The 21,799-nt window shown below is 36.0% G+C and overlaps 4 protein-coding genes and 1 pseudogene across 5 annotated transcripts; 2 read left to right on the forward strand and 3 right to left on the reverse strand.

Moving 5' to 3' along the window:
- Positions 1 to 3: 3 nt before the first annotated feature.
- Positions 4 to 2,350, reverse strand: LOC123226905 (transcription factor GTE7-like). The gene is made up of 4 exons (XM_044651467.1): positions 890 to 2,350; positions 582 to 795; positions 350 to 494; positions 4 to 251 (listed from the first exon to the last, which is right to left on the reverse strand). Exons 1-3 carry the CDS (start codon positions 2,222 to 2,224, stop codon positions 436 to 438), a joined length of 1,608 nt encoding a protein of 535 aa, XP_044507402.1. The 5' UTR covers positions 2,225 to 2,350; the 3' UTR covers positions 4 to 251; positions 350 to 435.
- Positions 2,351 to 6,150: 3,800 nt separating this feature from the next.
- LOC123228065 lies at positions 6,151 to 7,956 on the reverse strand (annotated as a pseudogene).
- A 1,978-nt stretch (positions 7,957 to 9,934) lies between these two features.
- LOC123228357 (phosphoglycerate mutase-like protein 1) lies at positions 9,935 to 13,765 on the reverse strand. Its single transcript, XM_044653726.1, has 6 exons — positions 12,794 to 13,765; positions 12,532 to 12,639; positions 12,284 to 12,363; positions 11,643 to 11,805; positions 10,360 to 10,438; positions 9,935 to 10,275 (listed from the first exon to the last, which is right to left on the reverse strand). The coding sequence occupies exons 1-6, from the start codon at positions 12,851 to 12,853 to the stop codon at positions 10,190 to 10,192; spliced, it is 576 nt and encodes a 191-aa protein (XP_044509661.1). The 5' UTR covers positions 12,854 to 13,765; the 3' UTR covers positions 9,935 to 10,189.
- Positions 13,766 to 16,339: 2,574 nt separating this feature from the next.
- Positions 16,340 to 20,296, forward strand: LOC123226838 (protein trichome birefringence-like 12). 2 transcript variants are annotated; one of them, XM_044651352.1, is made up of 4 exons: positions 16,340 to 17,038; positions 18,688 to 18,825; positions 19,019 to 19,268; positions 19,440 to 20,296. In XM_044651352.1, the coding sequence occupies exons 1-4, from the start codon at positions 16,479 to 16,481 to the stop codon at positions 19,719 to 19,721; spliced, it is 1,230 nt and encodes a 409-aa protein (XP_044507287.1). In that variant the 5' UTR covers positions 16,340 to 16,478; the 3' UTR covers positions 19,722 to 20,296. The 2 variants fall into 2 exon arrangements, with proteins under 2 accessions (XP_044507287.1, XP_044507288.1); XM_044651353.1 differs by having other exon boundaries at positions 19,400 to 19,540.
- A 517-nt stretch (positions 20,297 to 20,813) lies between these two features.
- LOC123227276 lies at positions 20,814 to 21,497 on the forward strand. The gene has a single exon (XM_044652012.1). It carries the CDS (start codon positions 20,959 to 20,961, stop codon positions 21,412 to 21,414), a length of 456 nt encoding a protein of 151 aa, XP_044507947.1. The 5' UTR covers positions 20,814 to 20,958; the 3' UTR covers positions 21,415 to 21,497.
- The last annotated feature ends 302 nt before the right edge of the window (positions 21,498 to 21,799 follow it).

A 21,799-nucleotide genomic window follows, 5' to 3' on the forward strand; every position in this document is an offset into this window, starting at 1 on the left:
GAATTGCGCTTCAAAATCATCTTATATTAGTGTTATAATGTGTACAATGTATCTCAAATCCCTATATCTAATCTCTCTAACAAGCTTCTTCTACATCAATCTCTAGCTCCCTGCTACAAATTCTACAGTTCTCCCCTAATCCTAAACATTATCTTCTTCTTAGGTTTTTTGCTTCTCTACTTCCCATCTTTACAATCAAAATCCTCCCTAAAGCACTAACAACAGAACTTTGCAGTTCAGTTCACCACCCCCTGTATAAAAACAGAGAGAGACTCAGCACTAAAATATAATAACATAAAACAATTGAGGATAAAACGAAGTCGCAACAACTGGGCAAACCGATAAATACCTTCATTCGTCCATAACCACCACACCGAGACCCTATCTCCAGGAAGGCCTTCAAAGAATATCCTCAATCCTTAGTTGAATGTCTTGCTATGACCGAGCATCATCCGCATCTGAATCACTTCCTGATGAACTCCCAGAATCTGAATCTGCAACAATTAATATCATTAGTTACAGAATTTTCTCAAGACTTAATCTGCAGACCACTCCAAAGATCAAAATTTCTGATTTAGTACCACTTGATGAAGATGAATCACTGCTTGAACTACTAGAGCTGCTAGAACTGCTACTTGCATTATTGTTATGACCATTATCCCTCTCGATTTCCACTGGAGGGAAATTGTTCACCGGCATCTCATCACCAATGTCCACATCTTCCTCTCCAGCTTCTCCTTTCCTTGCCTTCTTCAACTCCATAGGCGCGTCAGTTTTCTCAACTATTAGTACTTCCTGTAACATGAAACAAAAAAGTATAGAGATTAGAATGGCAGACAGCTAATTTATTTAAAGTACTCAAATTGCCATAACTATCCACATTATTTACCCTATTCGCTTCAATTTCAGCCACATTGTTGTTGCCCATTAAAGCTTGCCTTTTAATCTTGCTAACCATCTTCTTATAATTTGTCACAAACCGATCAAGCTCCCAAAGGGTTTCAGTATCCAAAGTCTCAATGTCAAGCTCAATCTCATCCTCATCCTGCCTGAGATTCCCATTCCTCTTCTTCAAAATATTAATCACATGCTCCATCTTCTCTTGTGGCAAACTCTGCAACCCAACCCCCAACTTGTGCTTCTCCTCCATACTCATCTCTCTCTTGTTGGGATCTTTGGCCTTTGGTTTCGGCTGCTTCAATGTCTTTACAGCTGGTGCAGCCCTCACAGGTGGCGAGGGAGTTCTTACAGGCAATTGTGCAGCCACTTGAGGGTTCGGCTTAGGGTGAGGATTAGCGTTTGACCCAGTTGGCGGAACTCGCATTGGCTCAGATTTAGCCACAAATTGCTGCTTTGAGATCTCTCTATCTTTAAACTCATGTAAATTCCAAGAATTCGCCGGCAATTCCTCATCATAAACCCGCTCTTGGATCTCATCTTGAACCAACTTATCATTTACAGAACGGAACAACTCCCCAAATCTGGCAAGAAGCTGGTCCGCAATTATATACACATCATGGCCTTTAGGATTATAGGTCATGGCGTTGCTGAAGGTCAACCGAACATCAGCAGCAAATTCCACAGGTGAATCGTACAAATTCTTAGACAATTTCAACTTCACAGTGCCGAGATCCATGGGATTCTTTATAATATCATGATAATCATGTAAGCCCATTCCAGCAACATCAACAGGAGAATTAAAAATGTACCCATGTTTGTGCTTCATCAACTTGTTCAAGATTTGCGCACAACTCTTCATCAGTTTCCCATTATCCTGACTCAAATTTGACGGGAACGGCCTTTTGTTCCCGGAAATCTTGTTATTTATGGCTGTAAACGATTTCTTTGAGCTGGATCTGAACGACGACGTTTCGATTCGGTTCTTTAACTGGCGAATCTGTTCAAGCTCCACAATCAAGCGATTCTTTAGCTCAACCAGCTCCTTCTTCGAACACGACGCGATATTGAAGCTGACGTAATTTCCCCAGAGGAGATGGTCTTTGTTATTGGGTCTTCGGTTGATAGATGAGGCGTCGTCTGAGGCGGCGGATTGAGTGACGGCCAGTGGCTCATCAATCTGACAGCCGTTGATTTCTGAAGCCTGGAGAAATTGTCTCTTTTTAGGGTTAGGGTTTGGGACTTTGCCCATGAATTTAGGACCACTACTTCTCTGTTGCATCGGCCAATTGCCTTCGCTTCTATTGGCTAAAACCGCCGATGCCATCCGCCGTGATTACCATCAATCGCCCCCTCGCTCGTGAACCACACGCGCCACCACTAACTCAATTATCTATTCAATCGTGAGTCTAGGGTTTGAGATTCCCCTGATCAGAGCGAGGAACAAGAAAGGGCAACCCTCTGCTCTTAAAGATGATGAGATCTGCCCGTAAAGATCTCGGGTAGCATCTGACCCTTTGGTTCAATTTCCTTGGTTAATCCAACGGCCTTCGTAGCTTTGGAACTACCCGACAGTCAGACCGGCTGATCTGTAACGGACGGCCTAGATGGTAAGTTATAGTAACGTGTCATGAAAGGGAGCGTCGGATGGGAGGATGTGTGATTTTTGAAATAGGGTTTTCCATTTGGGGTGAATTTGGGTTTCATGTAGAGTGAATTTAGGGTTTTCATGTGACATGGGGCCCAGTTTTCCTGACGTGGAGAGAAAGGCCAACTGGGTGGACCGGCGTAAGCCAGAAGCTACGCGCATGTGGAGGTGATTGTGAAATGAAATGGCATGCCGAATACTGTGTCAATAGAGGAGGGCATTATCGTAAAATCATAATAGTGAAAAACCAAGAAACATTAAATATGTTCGTACGTTAAGAAGTTTCTGTTTTATTAAAAACTAAAATAATTTATAAAAATCCTAAATTTGTAGAGCATCTTAATTAACATGAGATGACAATGCTATACTTATAAGTTATTTACCTATTAAATTTTTAAGATTTGTATGACTAATTATTTTTTTATATGGATTTTGTAAATTATAAGTAAAACATCTTTTTTATATTTTATTTATTTTTTTATAATAAGAGAGTTTATCCATATTTATTAGACTGATAAATTTAAAATACAAAAATTAGATCCACATCTATTATATCAGATAAATTAAAATTTCATAAATATGATAAGATTTGAATTCAGACATTTATCTTAAAAGTTATAATATTTTATTAACTTTTAGAGTTTTTATTATTTTTAATTTGATATTAGATTTTACACCCATAATTGATTGAAAAATATCTAGATAATTGAATTTGTTTTGAGGAATTATAAAAGCATAATCATAACAAATTCAACAAATAATATTGATGTGATATGATATGAAATGGGGATAGCCGATATTCTTGCACTTCACACTCGGACAAGTCTGTGAGAGGATGGAGTATTATTTTCTTGGAAGCCATTATTTATATATAAAAATTAGCTTTGTGGGATTCATTCTTGAGCCCATAATTGTGTGTTTAGACTTAAACCTTGTCAATAGCGACATGCTGATATTGACTCCGGCATATCTAGATTCAGTGTTCTTTTGAATAATTTGGAGCACTTTCAGAGTCTCCATAGTATCCATCCGCGTTTGCCTTCTTTTTGTTAGGTTAGGAGTTATAAGTGATGGGGATGCTAACCGGTTCGAGTTTAAACAGTACCAATTGTTTTATAAGAATATTTTGTAAATGTAATTGGGCCCATTTTAACCAACCAACTAACACTTGATTGGGTTTTGGATAGGCTTAAATAAGAGTAGGCTTTGTTCTGGCCTATTCAAGTGGCATTATATATATGGGGAAAATTATTGTTAAACCTTGTCTAATTACAAAATTTTGGACTAGAAGGGTGGCCAGAGGTACAAACGAAGGAAGTTTAAAGGAGTGGTCGGCAAAATTAATTTAGAAGGGATAAATTTAACTAATGTGGGAAAAGGAAAATTGAAGTATTTTCTGAAAAATAAAATAATAGGATGAGGTCTCTAACTAAAAGTCAGACCGGTAAATTGTTTATAGATAATTTTGTCTCTTTTGTTTTATTCAAAGGTTAAAATTATATGCATTTAAAGGTGATTTTGTTATTTTTATTTTGTGTAGGGACCAAATTGCTCTTTGAATAAAATTAGAATGTGAGAAGTTTCAACAAGGGAGAGAGCCACATACATACCACAATGTAACCCTAGTCACCGTCCTCACCCGTGACAATCTTATTTCTAACAACTACTTGCAATGACCCCATTTTTAACAATTTTATTTTGCAACTATTTGTCTTTGTGGGCTCCATCCCACGATGATTTCATCTTCCACAATTTCATATTGTGTCAATTTCGTTATTTCTAATAGTTGTCATGTCATTCTCACTTATGGTGATTCATCCTCACTCCATATTCTTCAGCTACAATTGATCCTCAATTCAATTCAATATCTTTTTTTTTTTGGCTCAACCACATTTGAAAGTGATCCAATGACCAAAATAGGGTTTCCCTTATTTTGAACTATTGTTTCCTCTAGGTCTTGGATTGACCAATAGAAATGGCTGATTTGGTATAGGTTTTATAACCATGACTATACCTATAATTAATCAATCACACGTTAAAACTATTTTATCGTAATATCTTATAATTAGATGGATTTGGCTGATTATATGTACAAATCTATCATATAAAAATTGCTAATTTGGCACATGGCATGAATAATTTCAAATGGTTAGATTGATAATGTAAATGTTCTTATATCAGCAAAGAAGATTTTATAATAGAAGATGATAAAATCTAATAACAACCTTTCAATGAAATGACATGAACAAAAATTATAAAACCCAAAACTTAGGCTTCAAAAATTTGACAGAGCTGAACTTGAACAAGGTAAACCCATTGACAGAGTAAGACGGTCCACATTCAAACTTATTTACCAATAATTGAACTATTTAAATATATATTAAATATACATTTAAAACGATTTTTGTTTATTTAATTATTAAACATTAAATATAAATTAAATTTAACCCCGGGATAACTCGAATGGTCAAAATGCGAACCGAGGTGGTTTCGCCAGTGCAACCCTAGTTCATCCCAACCTAATAATAACTTTCCAGGGAAATTTAAATTAAATTAATCCCAAGTCTTGAATTCAAAGATAGGAGGTGGGAAGTGGGGCTGTTTTATAATTGATTGATGTTTGATGGGGTGAGAAAATTGCTACGCCTGCAGTGAGTCACCTTCTCCCTCGTCACTTTCCTGACCCTTTCTTGCTTTGCATTCAGGCTTTCAATTCCATTGGATGAACCCCCTTCACACTTGTCAAAAAGCAAAACGATATCTCTCTCCATTGAAAAGTAAATTCATGCATGAGATTAGAAATATGGGGGGTGTTTGATTGGTGTGTTTTTGTTTTTATTTCAAGTGATTAGATTAGACACCTAATCAATGTCTTCTCTTTCTTTATTATTTTATCAGAGAACTTTTTCTTTCACTTGCTTAACTTAATTAATTTCGGATTATCCTCTTAAATTAAATCTTGTAAGCATTGTTTATCTGGGATTCAACACAACAATACTTCCCTATTTTGTTAATGTATTATTGAATAATTTTTTATTTATATTTATCCGTATTTACCTAACTATACATTTAGTATTATTTGTTCAGATTTTAATATGGAAATGAAGGCAACAAACATCCATTATAATAAGCAACAATAAATCACAATCATATTGATTAAATTCATCAGATAATTGTGCAATGCAAGACACATTCATTCTACACTCAAAAGGATTATTTGATTGTTTAGACTTTTCAGACCAAATTAAAAAAATACTGCATCTTAATAGCAAGACAAAGGCAAGGCATTAACAAACTAAATCATGGTTGAGAGGATGAGAAAGATATACACCGCAGAGATAGAATCTAGCCAAGTCCAACCAATATGAATCCAGTTCAAATCCAAAACAAGGCATTCAAGTTTTTTCAAATAATGAACATAAATGTCTAAAGAGATAAGCATTTGTAAAAGAAAAAGAAGAAAAAATTATAAAAAAATCTGGTGAAGAACCGTTCAGAACTCTCGAACTCAGACTTAATTATTTTAAGTTGAATTTCACTCATTAAAACCAAACATGAATTTGAAGAAGAGACAGTTAGGCTCAAATCCATGCAAACAGATCTACTTTTATACAAACAAACATACCCATATTAATATTATTGCTATTTAAATCTGAGTAACAATTTTAAACATGAACAAACATAGAAACTCAACTTCAAAATCACAAATTAACATTACTTAATACAACAACAATATATATACTAACCTTCTTTTCAGCCACACCGCGCCACTCAATTTTGAGATACTTTACCCACCACCTTCCCTTCCGGCCCCTTTGTTTCACCCACGCCAACTCCTCCCTGGTACGTGGGCTGCGGCTGCACCACCACTCCTCCAGCTGCCGTGTAGTATACTTGTCTCCCCACCCCGCTATCATACGCCACCTGTGTGTATCCCGCATCAATCATCCCCACACCGCTGCCACCAACACCACTTGTCCGGACCATTCCCATCTGCGGCAAATTCTGCGGCGGCGCTTGAGTCTGCTGAGGTAAAACCATGTTATAAACTGGCTGTTCCCGGTAAACATCAGGAGCAGGTGGCCCGGAGCCATTCTTTGCATGTTGGGATAGTAAGGTTGACCGGGTAATGGCCGGATCATTTGTGCTTGTCGTTGCGGTTGCAGTTGTGGTTGCGGCTGCGGCGATGCATGATATACAGAGGTAGCTTGAGGAATCATATAAACCGGCTGTTCCGGTTGCCCGTGCGTGCCGTTACTGAGGCCGGGTAACTCGGACCAGGGACTTGAAACCCCGCCGTTTGCTGTACGGATAATGGTACTGTCACTGGCGGCAGCGGCGCCGTTTCAGGCACGGCGACGTAAACTCCGGCGGCTAAATTATCTTCAGTCTTTCTCACGAACACAGCTTCTTGAACTTGTTGCTCCTGTTCTCGCATCTGCAACCTCTGAAGTTGTCTCTGTATTTCAACGGGATTCACTGTATGATCCGTATAAACGAACCGGTCTGGTCCAATACCTCGATCATCCGGGACGTGATATTCCGGCGGAGGAGGAGGAGGCGGCTGGACCGCTTCAGGGATTTTGTGTGGCGGAAGTCCTTTCTCTAAACCAAACAAGAAATCAACATTATTTCCGATTTTCTTCGACTCACTCACATGACTCGGTCCAGAATTCAGAGCCTCCACGAACTGGTCACGCTCCGACTTCGAACTATCGGATCCAAAGCTAGAATTACCAACCGCCGGAAACAAAAACAACCTCATCCGAGGCGGCTTAGCCGAACCTTTACAAAGCCGATCATACTCATGCATCATGTGCTGAAGATCATCATCATTCGTCACCGAAATCAACGCGTCGAGATCTTCTCCAGGGAGCTGATACTTAAACGAGACGTCAACATCGCCACAGAGGGCGGCGAGCTTGTTGATCATGGAAACGAATTTGATCGTACGATCGACGGCCAGAATCTTCGTCTCGCCGCCGATGTACGCGAGCTGATTATCGTGAGGACGAGGGTGGATCTTGCCGCCATAGCTACACATGAACTTGGCCTTGATGTTTTGAGGATGATCCTCCCACGGCGCCGCCGTGTTCTCGAAATCGATCTCGCGCGAACGCGGCGACGAGTCACCGGAATCCGCATACGAATTATAAGAAAAGTTTTCCATATTTATTTATTTATTTTTAAGAGACTATGAGAATATTTTTGGCACTCAATCCATGAGAGGGACTGGCTAATGGCGATGAGAGTGATGAGTGCGCATTTATTTTGGCAGTAGAACGTCGACGTACAGCGATGGTAAGGGGAGGGATAGAGTGACGGGAGAATATAGGGGCTTGGGGGACAGGTGGAGGGAGAAGAATAGGGGAGTATGAAAATAGCTAAAATTGTGGAAGAGTAATATAGGCGTTTGGAAAACAGACTATGAAGACGGAAGTGGAAAAATGTGTAATACAAATGGATAACACGTTTATGATTGACTTGAATGACCCAAATTAGAAGTAACGATACAGTTTAACTCGAATTTGAGGGTTCAATTGGAAGCTTTCACCTCTATTGATATTTTTATGATTTTTTTCTTTTTTGGAATATATTAATTATAATTTTGATTTAATAAAAACGTAAAATAATAATTTCAAAGTAGATTTAAATAATTAAATAAAAATAATTTTAAAAACTTAAATATCATAATTTGATAGGATAATAATAGTATAGATCTTAAAATTTATTGAACCTTTGACAACAAAAATCAATTAACCTATTATATATTTGTTAAGTCTTCACTTTAAAATCGAATACAATTTTATTGAAAATTGATATTTAAAGAAGTTTCTGAAATAAAAACTAATTATATCTAGAGGTAATCGTAATAATTTTATGAATTTAAATTATATGATATTTCAAGTATTTTTATAATTCTAAAGTATTTAATTTAGTTTTGTATACCTCGTGCGTGAATCTTGCGGATTTAAAATTGATTAACTGATTTATTTTATATAAAATAATTTCATTTTCTTTTTTTTCAATATCATAATTTATATTTCAATTCAAACTTAAATAAATATTCAATTCAAGTTATTTGAACTTGAGCTAAAATCCAATTTGACTAGAGTTTGTGAGGTTATCAACAACTCTTTTTGTTTTTTACTGATTGTGTTTACTTTTCAATAATTTTTTTTATGACAATTCTTTTTTCACAATTCTTTTTTCTTTAATAATTTTTGACGTCACTATTTGTTATTCATATTAAACTTACACCTATATTTGATTAAAATGAGTTAAATTTAAATTAAAACTTTAATTTGATTAGAAGATGAGACTTTATATTTCGATAATTTACTTTATTTTTTGGTGATTCATCTATTTTTTTATTTAACTATTTTTTATCTTTACCTTGATATTATTATTTATAATATAATTAACTTTAAATTCAAACACAAATAAATTATTTTAAATTTAAACCGAATTCAAATGGACTCCCATTTAAACTCGATTTAAATGAAACTCTTCCCTTATAAATAGCGAAAAAGCTGATGCTGTGACTAATCAAACCTAGATTTAAATTAATGCTACGCTTATCAACCAATAATCCGGCGCCATAGTTTGACAGATGTCATTACGTGGATCGACAGCTAGCTTTATGCTCTTTCTTTCACTATAATTTCAAGCACGGGCTTTATGCGTTCAAATCTTGGTGGGTCTGGTACAATACAGCTGATTGCGCCTGGCTAGGATGAAACAATCTCGTTTCTAAATTTTCTAAATTTACCTTCCCGCCCATTTTGTTTCTAAATTTGACAGTATCACCCAAAAATTTTCTTCTTGCCTGCCCTCATTTTTATGCTAGTATAATGATCTGAGGATCAGATTCATTAGAATTAGAACTTCAAATATATTTGGCTTCATGTCTTCCAAATTGCAACCAAGATCTTCATGCAAAGATAATCCTCGAAACAGCATAACTGAATGCAGAAAAAATGAAGGAAAATTTTTTGGATTAGTATATTAAGAATACAATTCCATCACTACTGACTAGTCTACTGGTTTCCTGTCGGCAACGTCACTGGGAAGATCCAGCCTGGAAGGAATCTTTCCTGGATAAATTGTTGTTGAGGAGTCCAATCCAATCATACTGGAGAAAAAATTGAACTAATGAGAACCTGAATGAACAATGTAAGATCTTGTTTTACTAGTGAAAACAATAGCCTTCTGTCAATGATGACCATGGAGCGGAGCTCAGAACTAGCAAAACTGCCAAGTGCATGTTGAAAATGTCATTTCTAGCTCAACAGTCTAAAACACAAACATTCAAAGCGGTGGTTAAACTGCAAACCTGCATGGATTATTAGGTTAAATTGTGGTTCAAAGCGATCCACTTACCATGACTGAACTGCCCACTGGGTCCCGGTTGAGCTGGCCCAGTCCTGTTTTCACGACCATGAGAACGACCACCGCACTTTATCAATCAGTTATCTATTTAACTAATATCGAGACATCAGATATTTTGGTAATTATCCTGGATGACCATAACCTCACGTAAAAGGTTTTTTATGGGTTCACAGTCTGCAGTCTCTGTAGGTTATATTTGTTCAGGAGGTGGTTTTGATATAGAGCCCCATGCACCAGTGTACAATGCGTATACTAGTTCAAGAACTTCAATCCCCTAGCAGCAACTTCTTCCTTTGTATCTGTAACATTGGCCTTCCACCATACATCTTCATCACTTTCTACCTGAACAGAAGAGTCAATCGTAGTCAACAAACCTGAGAAATCAGCTGGAACATTCCTGGTGTATGTTGGAATCTAAGTACTTTCCAGGGAAAAATCAACAGCAGGAAAGAGAAACTGATATTCACTGATGCTTCTCCTCTTATCACAAGGATGAACTCCCTGCAATAAGGAAATGTGCAAGGCCGGTAAGAGAATACTATGGCTAACAACTGATGCCTAGCTACTGAATGGTTGAAAACTAAATATCTTTCTTGCAAGCCTAATACTAATTAAAAGCTCCAAGGAACTTGTGAGATTTTCCAAAGTAGAGAGACAAGGAATCTTCTGTTATTAACCTTTGGAAAAAAAGATCAAGATATATCACTTGCATATTTTCATATTTTCGTATTGCTTAAAGCAAAATACACTGTTTTTTTTTTTAAATATCCAAAACTCATGTAACTTTCATATGGATTCACAAAATTCTAAGCGGGGGACAATTGTCAGATCTTACAACCTGGATACTCAAAAAAACTTGTTAGATACAATATTTCAGATAGGTAGTCTAGAATGGAGTTGAACCCCTAAATTCTTGGTGAAAACAAAGGAGGACTGAGACTGAACACTGAACCGAACCCACCTTGGACTGAACACTGAATTGGATTTACTAGCCATTTCAATCTGAGGGAATTTGACTGCACAGCCCTTGAAGGTATTAAAAAGAATCTTAATTTTTCAAGTTACAAGGACATAACACATATCATCAAATGGTTTCTTAAATTTTATTACTGAATTCATGCTTTGCTACCGTGGCACATGTATGATACTGGATTGCTGAAACAGGAGTTACAACATGGTGCGATTCAGTTTGAAAAATTAATCACAAGAATTAGTCTACACACAGTCTTGGCAACATTTATGATGAATCATATCCTTGGAAGCCATGTTTTAAAAAGAAAATCTACACTATGTTTCTGAAAACACCTGAACCTTTGCATGAAATGACACTTTTAAGAAACAGTTAAAAGATTGCTGTACATCTCCACAGCTTCTTACTAACAAAAAATTTTGACAACTTAATTTATCAGATTTTTGGCAAAAATTTATCAGCCCAGACAAGCCTTTACTGCATGATACATTGCAAAGATAGTTTTGTTTGCTTGAAGGTCAGGACTTCTCCTGTCCTCCCAAAGAGGAATGCCAAGTCCATTCAGTAGAAGTTTTATAGATTTGGCTGACGAAAAAAGTAACTTTAATCCCTACATGCCTTAAATGAACTAACCATCCGGCACAACACCAATCTTTCTAAGCGGGATGTTACCACGGGTAACGAGTTACAAGTAATTATGCACAATCTTGGGAAACATGGTAGTGCAAGACATACCAAATGTTCCTGACAAAGTTCAACTGAGATGAATGGTGGACAGTTTAGGCTTGAAATTGCAGCACGTCCACTGTTTCCAGAATTTGCCACCATTAGCTGTACTACACCCATCCTGTCCTTATAGGCCTCACCACCAAAAACTCCAACAGCTGTTTGCAGAGCCCTAAAACCATCACAGCATTTACAACTTAATGCAGAGCAGATTTAAATGCTACAGCAAATGAACCAAATAAGTAAGAAGTGGAACAGATTAAGACTAGCATCCAAAATAATACATTCAACAAAACCTGTTACAAACTAAGCAAAACATGAGCTGAAATCTAATTTATGCCACTTGAAAGTTTAAATTACTTTGATGTCTTAGTGGAACAATACTTTGATAATCCTGAGCTGAAATCTTTTGGAGAAAACATACAAGGTGTTTTAAAGAACATAATCCTAGTAAATAACATTTCTGAACCCATAATATTAGGTAATCAAATTCAAATTTTAAGAAAAAAGGTGAAAATATAATAGCACAACAATAAATTGCATAATGTTTCTCATTTTCAACCCTCAGCTAGAAGCAATGCAAGCCAACATTTTCCATTTTAACACCTACGTCATGAAAAGATATCCACAAGAAGATACAAACAGAATACCAAAGCAAGGGAGACACGATTACTAAATCAATCCGCTTTGAGAGCCCAGAATCATGGACATGCTTACGCAGATTTTCAACCTGCATCAATTGCAAAATAGAAAGTAAAAAATAAATATGAATCATGGATGTGCTTATGCAGATTTTCAACCTGCATCAATTGAATAAAAAATCACACAAGATGTAGCTTATGCTTTTTTTTTTTTTCAACTACTCTACATATGAATATGGGAATAACAGGAAACTGACCTGTTGCCAGCCAAGTTGTGTTAGGCGTGCATCAAAATATTCAGGGGACATATATGCTTTGAAGCTCTTATCTCCCTCAACATTGTGAATTCCTTGCGCATGCCTCACCTGGGTGTATCGTTTAATAAGATCACAATGCCTTGGTTTGCCAGCAAAAGCCAAGAAAGAAGGCAATCTTGAACATCCTTCAAACCAAATATGTAGCAGCTTCAAATCCGCCATGGATATCATATAACAATTGAAAAAAAAGAGAGATACCAACCAGATGAAGAGTCTTGCAGCGATGCAATGGATACAAACTTGGGCCAGCACCACCAGCCATATCTTCAACTAAAACTCGTAAATATTAGCTGTCTATAGAAAGCATAATATATCTTTAACAAGTGAAGAGCCTTCATCTCTTATATTATAACCCAGCAGTCATGACACATTGAAACATCCAGTAATGCACTACTACAATTTCACATTTTCAGTGACCAACCCAATCTCATGGCTTACTGAAGGTGGAGATGTCAGTATCATTTAGAACCTTTAATATTATTATATCCACTTTAACCATCTGCAATACCCTTATAGTTTATCACTTTTCATCTTACATATACATACTACATTATGCACTTTCACCACTACTAATTCAGAAGAATGATTTAGTCATACAACAATAAAACATACGGCATCAGCAAACGGTGTGGTAAATTCTTGCTGTCACTTCTACTAATGAATGCCGGCTCTTAATAATTTCCATTAAAAATCTTTTAGTTTCAATCTATTTTACCCCACGAAGTAAACACATCCACAGTGCATTTCCTTCAAAGTAACCCTCACCACATTACAGAGATTTTCATATCCAATTTATTGCTCCAAACCATGAATAAAACAGAAAAACACAAATAGCAAACAAGTGTATCCGAATCCAAGACTCCAGCATGACCAACTACATCACAACTCAAAAGATTAACAAGCTTCAAAATCCGAATAATCTCAAACTTCACCATACCCACATAATCAAATCACTTGCTCCAATAAATTGCAGTTAAAAAAATATCATACTACAAGCTCCACAACGAACGTCAATCAAAACCATCATTCATCTATCAAATAAATCAAAGTCCTTAAATGGCCAAAGGACTATTTCCCACCCAATTTTAAGTGCGTTCTCAAAGTCACACCCGTGAGATTTAAAAATTCAAAAGTCTCACCAATCCGTTAAAAATATCAGTTAGGGTTAAGAGTAAAACTATCATTTAACAAAAAAACTAAAGTTTTATTATGTTTGTCCCCTTCAGCTTGAAAATCTCATAATTCCCCCCCTACCTGAAGTTTGAAAAATCAAAATTTTCCTCTTCGGGTTTGTAAATCGTTGTCAGAGACTATGAACTTCGCCATCTCCAATGGCATTGGCTCTCCCTCTTGGCTTAACTCTCCTTACTGATTACTTCCCAGCCACCGGCGAAGACGACCGTCGGAGGTCTTAGATGGCCATGTCGTCTTCGTCTGAGATCTTTAACGATCGTCTTCATCTGAGACGAAAACACTCCAACAAAGTAATTTCATCTTCATTGGAGGAAATAAGGTTCGTCGGTAGTTGGGAAGTAATCAATAGGGAGAGTTAAGTTGGGAGGATGAGTCAACGCCATCAGAGACGGCTATCTCTGGCGATGGTTTGAAAACCCTAGGGGAAAAATTTTGATTTTTCAAATTTTATATAAGGGAAATTGTGAGATTTTCAAATCGAGGAAGGCAAAAGAACAAAACTGTAGATTTTAAAATTTTTTTATTAAATAACGATTTTACCTCTAACTATAACTGAGATTTTTAATGGATGAATGAAACTTTTAAATTTTCAAATCTCACAAATGTAATTTTGAAAACGCACCTAAACTTAACGGGACATAGTCCTTTGACCTCCTTAAATAGAACCACATGGAAACATTACAAACAAACTCAAAACCCCAAAAAAAAAAAAAAAAACTGATCCGACTCTAAATCAAAGAAAGCACAACAACCCAGATCAGAAAACAACACACACATCCAAAATAAAAGTTCGCATGAAGCGGACATTAAACTGTAATATAAACAAGAGGATATGATATAAAGCTAAATGGAGTAAAACTGAGCAGAAAAATGAGGTATTTGAAAAGTACAATAGTAAAAGTACCAGGCTGAGAAGAGGTCCAAGAGGAGAAGCAGCGAAGAGAGACAGGGGATCGGGGAAGTGAAAGTTGTTGACTTGGAGGACCTGTTTAAGATTACAGAAGAAGAAGAGGCGAATTGAGAAGAACTTTTTTAATTTTTGTTATAATTACGAAAATAAGTCGTTGTAAAACTGTTAATGCTGTCATCTGATTCAGTTTTGTTCTGTTACTTATTGGCGCTCATACGCCGGAGCGAATTGTGTTGACTTTATTGCACAGTCTGACTCAGGTTTGGATTAGAACTGTAATGAAGCCGGGTCATCCGAGTTCGGCTCTTGAGCTCTCGATCATTCAAATTCGACTTTCGAACTGAGTTGTTTATGTTCAACTCTTAAACTGTACTCAAATTTAATAGTGATTGATTTGATAAATTCGTGAGTTTACTATTTAGTTTAAGTATAGTATTGGTAAACCTTTAAATATTTTAAATTTTATATTTATATTTTAAAATTTTCATTTTTTATATTTGAATATAAAAAGTAATTAATGATGGTATGAGTTGTGTGATTAAAATGTATTTTTCAGTTAACTTGGAGTTAATTGTATACATTTTGATTTCTTTATATATTTAAGTCCCTCAATCGCAGCCTCAACTTTGAGTTGTTGAAACTTCAATCCAATTTCGATTGTTAGAAGCTATACAAGATAACAAACTATTATTATCATAAGGTCAAAAGACGTATTCTCATTTAAGGTATAGTGAAATCTTAAACTCATAATTTTTAATTTTTAAAAGTCTAAATATCCACTTATGAGATAATTTCTGTTAAAAATTTTAGTTAAGTTTAGAGGTAAAATTTTCATTTAACAAAAAATTTAAAAAACTAAATTTTTATCATATTTTCCCTTTTTAATTTGAAAACTCACAATCACTCCCCCTCCCCCCCCCCCCTCGGGAATTTTTCTTCAAAGTTTGAAAAGTAACAATTTTTTCATAGGATTTTTCTTTTTTCTCCAACGATGATCCTTATACTATCTCTGATCATCGGTCATCCTCTCTCCTGATCTCTTTTCGACCACTAATTGATGAATATTTAAACGAATGACTTTCGTCTAGATGAAAGTTGTCTAGACGAAAATTGTTTGAATTTTTAGACAACTTTCATCTAAATTTGTAGATGATTTTCGTTGATTAGTGGTCAAAGAGAGGCCAGAAGGGAGGACGATTGATGGCTAGAGATGGTGAATTTTTGTCGGAGAAAATAGGTAAAAATCCTAAAGATAAATTATTATTTTTCAAATTTAAGTAGAGAAAAATTATAATTTTTAAACTTAAAAGAAAAAAATATGATAAAATTTTAATTTTTAAAATTTTTACTCCTAATCGTAATTAAAATTTTTAATGAAATTATCTTATAAATAAATATTTATATTTTTAAAAATTAGAAAATATTAATTTGAAATTTCAACGTACCTAGGGTGAGAATAAGTCTTTTGGCCTTATCATAACAATAAAAGAAAGTATTATCGCAAAAGTATTAATGCAACATGTAGTATCCCTATTTAATTTCTGAAAACTCTAAGGCGTGAAAAATAAAAAATGGTCAATGTCCGAAAAGCGCTTATTTATTATTTCTAGAAAACCCCTTATATATGTATGTACGACATGCAAGTCTAGAAAAGTTTCCCTTACATCCAAAATTCATTTCAGAAGCCAGAAAAATTCTCGACTCCGAAAATCCTCAGGCTCAGACAAAACATGGCTCAACGTTGTTGATTGTGGAAGCTTTTCGCTGATTGATTTGTTTAAAAATGTCATCAAAATTTGCCTCCACGCTCTTCCATTACCTTGTTTTCATCTCCATCATCCTCCTTTACCTCTACTCTTCACTTCTGACACCACCCTCGTCTTCTAAATCGTCACTGCCGCCGCCATCCCTCGCGACCGACAAAAAAATCTCTTCTAATTCCACCCCTTGTAATCTTTTCAAGGGCAAGTGGATCCTCCAGAACCCCAACGCCCACCGGCCCTTCTACGATGAATCGTGCCCATTTCACAGAAACGCCTGGAATTGCTTCAAGAACCAGAGGGCCCACATGAACATCATCAATGCGCGGCGATGGGTGCCCGAAGAATGTGATTTGAACCGGATCGACCCGCAGAGGTTTTTGGGTCTGATGAGGAATAAGAATATTGGGTTCATCGGTGACTCTTTGAATGAAAATTTTATTGTGTCGTTTTTGTGTGTGCTTCGAACGGCGGATGATGGCGCCTGGAAGTGGAAGAAAAAAGGGGCCTGGAGAGGAGGTTACTTTCCAAAATATAATCTTACAGTTGCATATCATCGAGCTGTTTTGCTTGCAAGATACAGGTAATGGTAAAACTCTCTTTTTAATTTAAAAAGTGTTCCTTTTCTTAATCGAATTGTGATTATAAATCTATTGTTAAATCAATGTATTAAAGTAATTATTCAATTGCGGATGTGAAAAATTTTGGTTTCAAATTCGGGCGGGCGGGGGGGGGGGGGGGGGGGGGGGGGGGGGGGGGGGGGGGGGGGGGGGGGGGAGAGGGAGAGGGTGGTGTGCGCAGGGGGGCAAAGGCCACGGATATGAAACTTAGAATTTGCTAGGCAGGTTAAGGGAATTAATATATAAAGGAAGAAAAGATATATGGCTACAGTTAAACGTATATGGAAGAGGGACGCCTTTATGGATTCTATTAAGGAGGTTCCAGGCAGAGGCCTCAATATCATACTTGAATTTGCTAAGCAGGTTATGGGAATTTGTGTATAAAGGGGGGAAAAATTATCTATGCCTAGAGTTAAGCATACATGGGAAAAAAAATTTTAATGGAATTTTGTGATATGCCAGGGGACGCCTTTATGGGATCTATTAAGGAGTTAGGAGCTATATATAGCATGAGCTTGGTGAATTTAGCTTGGTTGTGTTAGTGATCATTTGAGGTTCCGGTGGAAAGGTGTCAGAAATTACATTTTACAGTATGGAAAAAGGAGTGTAGAATTTGTGGCGTGAAATTCTGGTGGGATCTTGTATTAAGTAAAACTGATACAGAGCTATAAGGAAGAGAAGAAAACTTTGGTGTCTAGCATTTCAACTGTCAAGCTGAAAGATATGCTCAAATACTATCTGGAATAATTTCTCCTGCGATCAAATGTTCTTGTTTTGATTGTGGGAATCTTGAGACAATCTCCAACATTTCCGTTTGATATGATTCAGTCAATTTTCTGTTTTCAGCCCAAAAACTGTTGGCTTAAAGCCCCGAAGGGATAATTTGACAATTGATATTAAAAAAGCATTCATATTATTCCAGAAAGACCAGCCGGCTTACTCCTATGCTGATGTCATTGAGGAAAATTTTGGGATTCTGGGCTCGAGACCCAGCACATGGACCAGGCTAAATGTAATTTAGTTTTATATTTGTCTTTAATTTTTATTAAACTTATTTGAATGGAAAGAATTTTTTTTGTAAAATTTTGCAGAACTTTGTAAATGAAAATAAGCATGCATTACCACTAGGCTAAATCCAATTTTGATTAATTGTATTTTGGTTTTAATATTTAATGAATCAATAGGCAAAATTGTTTTGGATATTATTTTTAATATTTATCTAAAAAGTACACTAGTCCGATCACTGGTCAACTGGTTCGACTGTCAGTTGACCTGAATTGGCCCGTTCATCGGTTTAATGTCCGGTTTAGGTTTGAAAACTTTGGTTTAGATCACTGTCTTGGGGTTTGTAGGTTTTATGTCTTAAGCTGATCTGTATTCTTGTTCTCGATATTATTGCTTCTTTGTGGACCTGTGATTGCTTCTGTTGTAACTTATTCATGTTCTTATTGCTGATATTTTTTTGGAGTTTTTTCTACAATCTTTCTGATGTTTAGACTGTTGCTTCATATGGAAACTTGTCTAAAGTAGTTGTTATGTTTCCATTTGAATTGCATTAATCTGATGGACTTTGATACAACATCCTCACATACTTGGAACTGATCAAATAAAGGTGGCAACCAGAAGAGTCTGACATTAGAGATGAAGATGGGTTGAAAGGAATATATCGGGTAGATGTTGATACCCCTGCAATTGATTGGGCCAATGTCACCAACTTCTATGATGTCCTTGTTTTCAACACTGGTCATTGGTAACTTTCTTTCCTTTTATTGTTTATTTTATTAATATCCTTTACTTCTCATAATTGTATATTTGTGTCTGCTTTGAAATAGACTTGTAAATGTTGATTGTTAGTTACAAGTGTCAATTATGTACCAGGCTTATGGTTACGATTTTTTATTTTATTTTCATCATACAATAATAAATACCTCGTCCTTGTTTAGGTGGGGTTATGATAAATTCCCGAGACAGAAACCACTTGTTTTTTACCGTGAGGGGAAACCGATAAATCCCCCTCTGGAGATGTTAGACGGGTTTAAGGTTGTTCTTGAGAATATGGTTTCATACGTACAAAAGGAAGTTCCCAACAAGACTCTCAAGTTCTGGCGTTTGCAATCACCAAGGCATTTTTATGGTGGCGAGTGGAATCAAAATGGTAGTTGCTTGCTTGATAAGCCCCTCGAGGAAAACCAGGTATAAATTAAGTTCCTTGATTTTCAAAATTTTGTTTATATTTCATTAAGCATTTCCACTGTAAAAGAAAAAAATGGTCCAGAATCTGAACAATGCTTGAAGTTGAATCTTGCATGTTGTAAAACTTGTAGAGACTTCTTTTTAGAGGAATAGTTACTTATACCTGGACAGCTTGACTTGTGGTTTGATCCCAGCAACAATGGAGTGAATAAAGATGCGCGGCAACTTAATATCGTGATTCAAGAAGCTTTGCAAGGCACAGATATTGAAGTACTTGATCTGACTCATTTGAGCGAGTTCAGAGCAGACGCCCATCCGGCAATCTGGTTGGGAAAGAAGGATGCTGTCGCGATCTGGGGTCAGGACTGCATGCATTGGTGCTTACCTGGTGTCCCTGACACATGGGTCGATATATTATCAGAAAGGATCTGTAATAGATTGGAAACACGGTGATGAACAGTGAAAATGTATGGGCAAGCTGTAATGTAATTTAACAGGTATTTCCATAACTGCTGTGTTGCCTTTTACCATACATGTCAAAGAGAAGACACAGAGAAACCCAGCACAGTAGCACAGTAGCTAGCACCAAAATTCTTCCAGGTGCTAAGAATGAGACTGGAACCTTCAGATGGAAGAAGATTTTTGCCGAGCATCCTTGGAAGGTGGTTGGAACCTGGAAAATACTGCAGGATTGAACCATCCTTTGACAAATTCTTTTATGACTGAAACTTAGAAATGTATTTGATGATTATTTATTTTGTAAGAAATTCATGTCCATTGAGAATAATATTGTTTGATGGACTTTGGACAAATGTATGTTTTATGCATGTAGTTCTCAGATCTCATACAAATGATTTGGCTAAATGGACTTTTGTACAAGTATTATTCTATACCCCATACTGCAAATTGATGTGCTTAGAGTTGGGCTGGAATTGAGCTAACCCCGTGCAAGTTTGAATAGATTGAACTTAAATTTACCCTTGTTTTGTTTAGGTTTGGATTGAATTCACCCATTCATTGATTTTGAATTAACTTTTTTACTTTGAAGATATTAAATTGAATCTTATTCAAACTTAAAATAAATTGATTTTAACCTTAAATGTTGTGTAGAGGTGTATATGAGTAGAGCTGTGAGTTTCTCATCTTGCATTGGGTTGGCTTGCAACTTGCTTGTTTCATCTCAAATTGATTCATTCAAGTTTAAATCTTAAATCGAGTTAAACTTAAATGTATCAAAGTTTAATATCAATAGAAGTATAATAGTTTTAAATACTGCATTTATAATGTAAAATATTGCCTTTAAATTTTGAATATAACAAGTAATTGATAAATATTTTAAATAATATTTTGACAAGTTAAAGTTATCCCTCGTTATCCCAAGCTCAAACCATGATATTATCAATTTGGTAAGTTCGAAGTCGGGCCTAGCACCTCAATCAGGAGTTCGGTTGCGTTTCAATCTCCGAAAAAAAAAATAATAATAATGGATTCTAATATCTTTTTTAAGTTCTGAAATTAAAAAAATAATAATAATAATAATAAAAATCATTTTTACTGGTAAGCTAAGCTCCAAACGCTAACCAAAACGTTCGACTAGTCTCTGCCCTGCCTTCTCAATATTATTTTATCAACACCAAAAGCCGAATTTTCGCGAGAAAATTTAACAAACCCGTTTCTCGAAAACCTTAAAATGGCTCTAAGAATCCATCTTTTGCCTCCAAACACCTTTTCGAAACCCCAAAAACTCCAGCCCCATCTCCCCCGACCCAAAACCCAGATCCAGTGCACCAATAACAACTTCGGCGATGCAGAGCTGGCATCAAAACTGGCAAAGATAAACACCCATTTGGTGCAAAAAGAAGAAGCCATGAAGAAGAGCAAAGAACTGCTGTTCGCCGAGTTTTGCCAATACTGGGGTCTTGAAGAGGAGGATGCGAAGAAGAAATGGAGGAAAACTAATGAAGAAGAGAAGTGGGAATTGGTTAAAGTGTTTGTTAATGAATGGAGTGTGAATTTTCATCCATTGTCTGCAAAGTCTGTCAAGGAAATGATCCAAGAGTATTTGCATCAATTTGAAGAGAAGAAGACAGTTTCCAGTTCTGATAATGTTTTTAAGAGAATTTTAGGGTTTTCAGAAGAAAAGTAGATTGTATAAGGAATTGAAAATTTTATTTATGGTGGTTTATCTGGTTCTTATTTCAATGGAAAAATTCCAATTCCATCACTGTATTCTAATCTGTAATTAAGGCACGAAAGTGTGCATCTAGGGTTTAAGTAAACATCTCAATGGCATTTACACATGTACACACAACTGATTCTATCCCGTTCCGACTCATTTAATATATTAAAATGATATTTAAAATAATTTTATCTATTTAATTATTAAAAATGAAACCCAAATTATCCCCAATCAATATCAAATTTGGTCTAATGACATATATGTTTAAGTCCTTTGATTTTCAAATTTACACTCTTTAGAGTTGCCACTTGATTGAATCGACCAATCCAAATCTCAAAATCATACTCTCTAT

The sequence above is a fragment of the Mangifera indica genome, chromosome 10, assembly GCF_011075055.1.
Source record: "Mangifera indica cultivar Alphonso chromosome 10, CATAS_Mindica_2.1, whole genome shotgun sequence".
NCBI lineage: Eukaryota > Viridiplantae > Streptophyta > Magnoliopsida > Sapindales > Anacardiaceae > Mangifera > Mangifera indica.

Excerpts from the sequence above, each read along its gene's own strand:
- LOC123226905 (XM_044651467.1), bottom strand. The coding sequence starts at position 2,224 with ATGGCATCGGCGGTTTTAGCCAATAGAAGCGAAGGCAATTGGCCGATG. Across the intron at positions 796-889 it reads CTGAAATTGAAGCGAATAGG|GAAGTACTAATAGTTGAGAA; the intron begins GTAAATAATGTG and ends TTCATGTTACAG. Across the intron at positions 495-581 it reads TGATTCATCTTCATCAAGTG|ATTCAGATTCTGGGAGTTCA; the intron begins GTACTAAATCAG and ends TAATTGTTGCAG.
- LOC123228357 (XM_044653726.1), bottom strand. The coding sequence starts at position 12,853 with ATGGCTGGTGGTGCTGGCCCAAGTTTGTATCCATTGCATCGCTGCAAG. Across the intron at positions 12,364-12,531 it reads CACAACTTGGCTGGCAACAG|GTTGAAAATCTGCGTAAGCA; the intron begins GTCAGTTTCCTG and ends CAATTGATGCAG. Across the intron at positions 11,806-12,283 it reads ATCGTGTCTCCCTTGCTTTG|GGCTCTGCAAACAGCTGTTG; the intron begins GTATTCTGTTTG and ends TGATGGTTTTAG.
- LOC123227276 (XM_044652012.1), top strand. The coding sequence starts at position 20,959 with ATGGCTCTAAGAATCCATCTTTTGCCTCCAAACACCTTTTCGAAACCC.
- LOC123226838 (XM_044651352.1), top strand. The coding sequence starts at position 16,479 with ATGTCATCAAAATTTGCCTCCACGCTCTTCCATTACCTTGTTTTCATC. Across the intron at positions 17,039-18,687 it reads GTTTTGCTTGCAAGATACAG|GTGGCAACCAGAAGAGTCTG; the intron begins GTAATGGTAAAA and ends GATCAAATAAAG. Across the intron at positions 19,269-19,439 it reads AGCCCCTCGAGGAAAACCAG|CTTGACTTGTGGTTTGATCC; the intron begins GTATAAATTAAG and ends ATACCTGGACAG.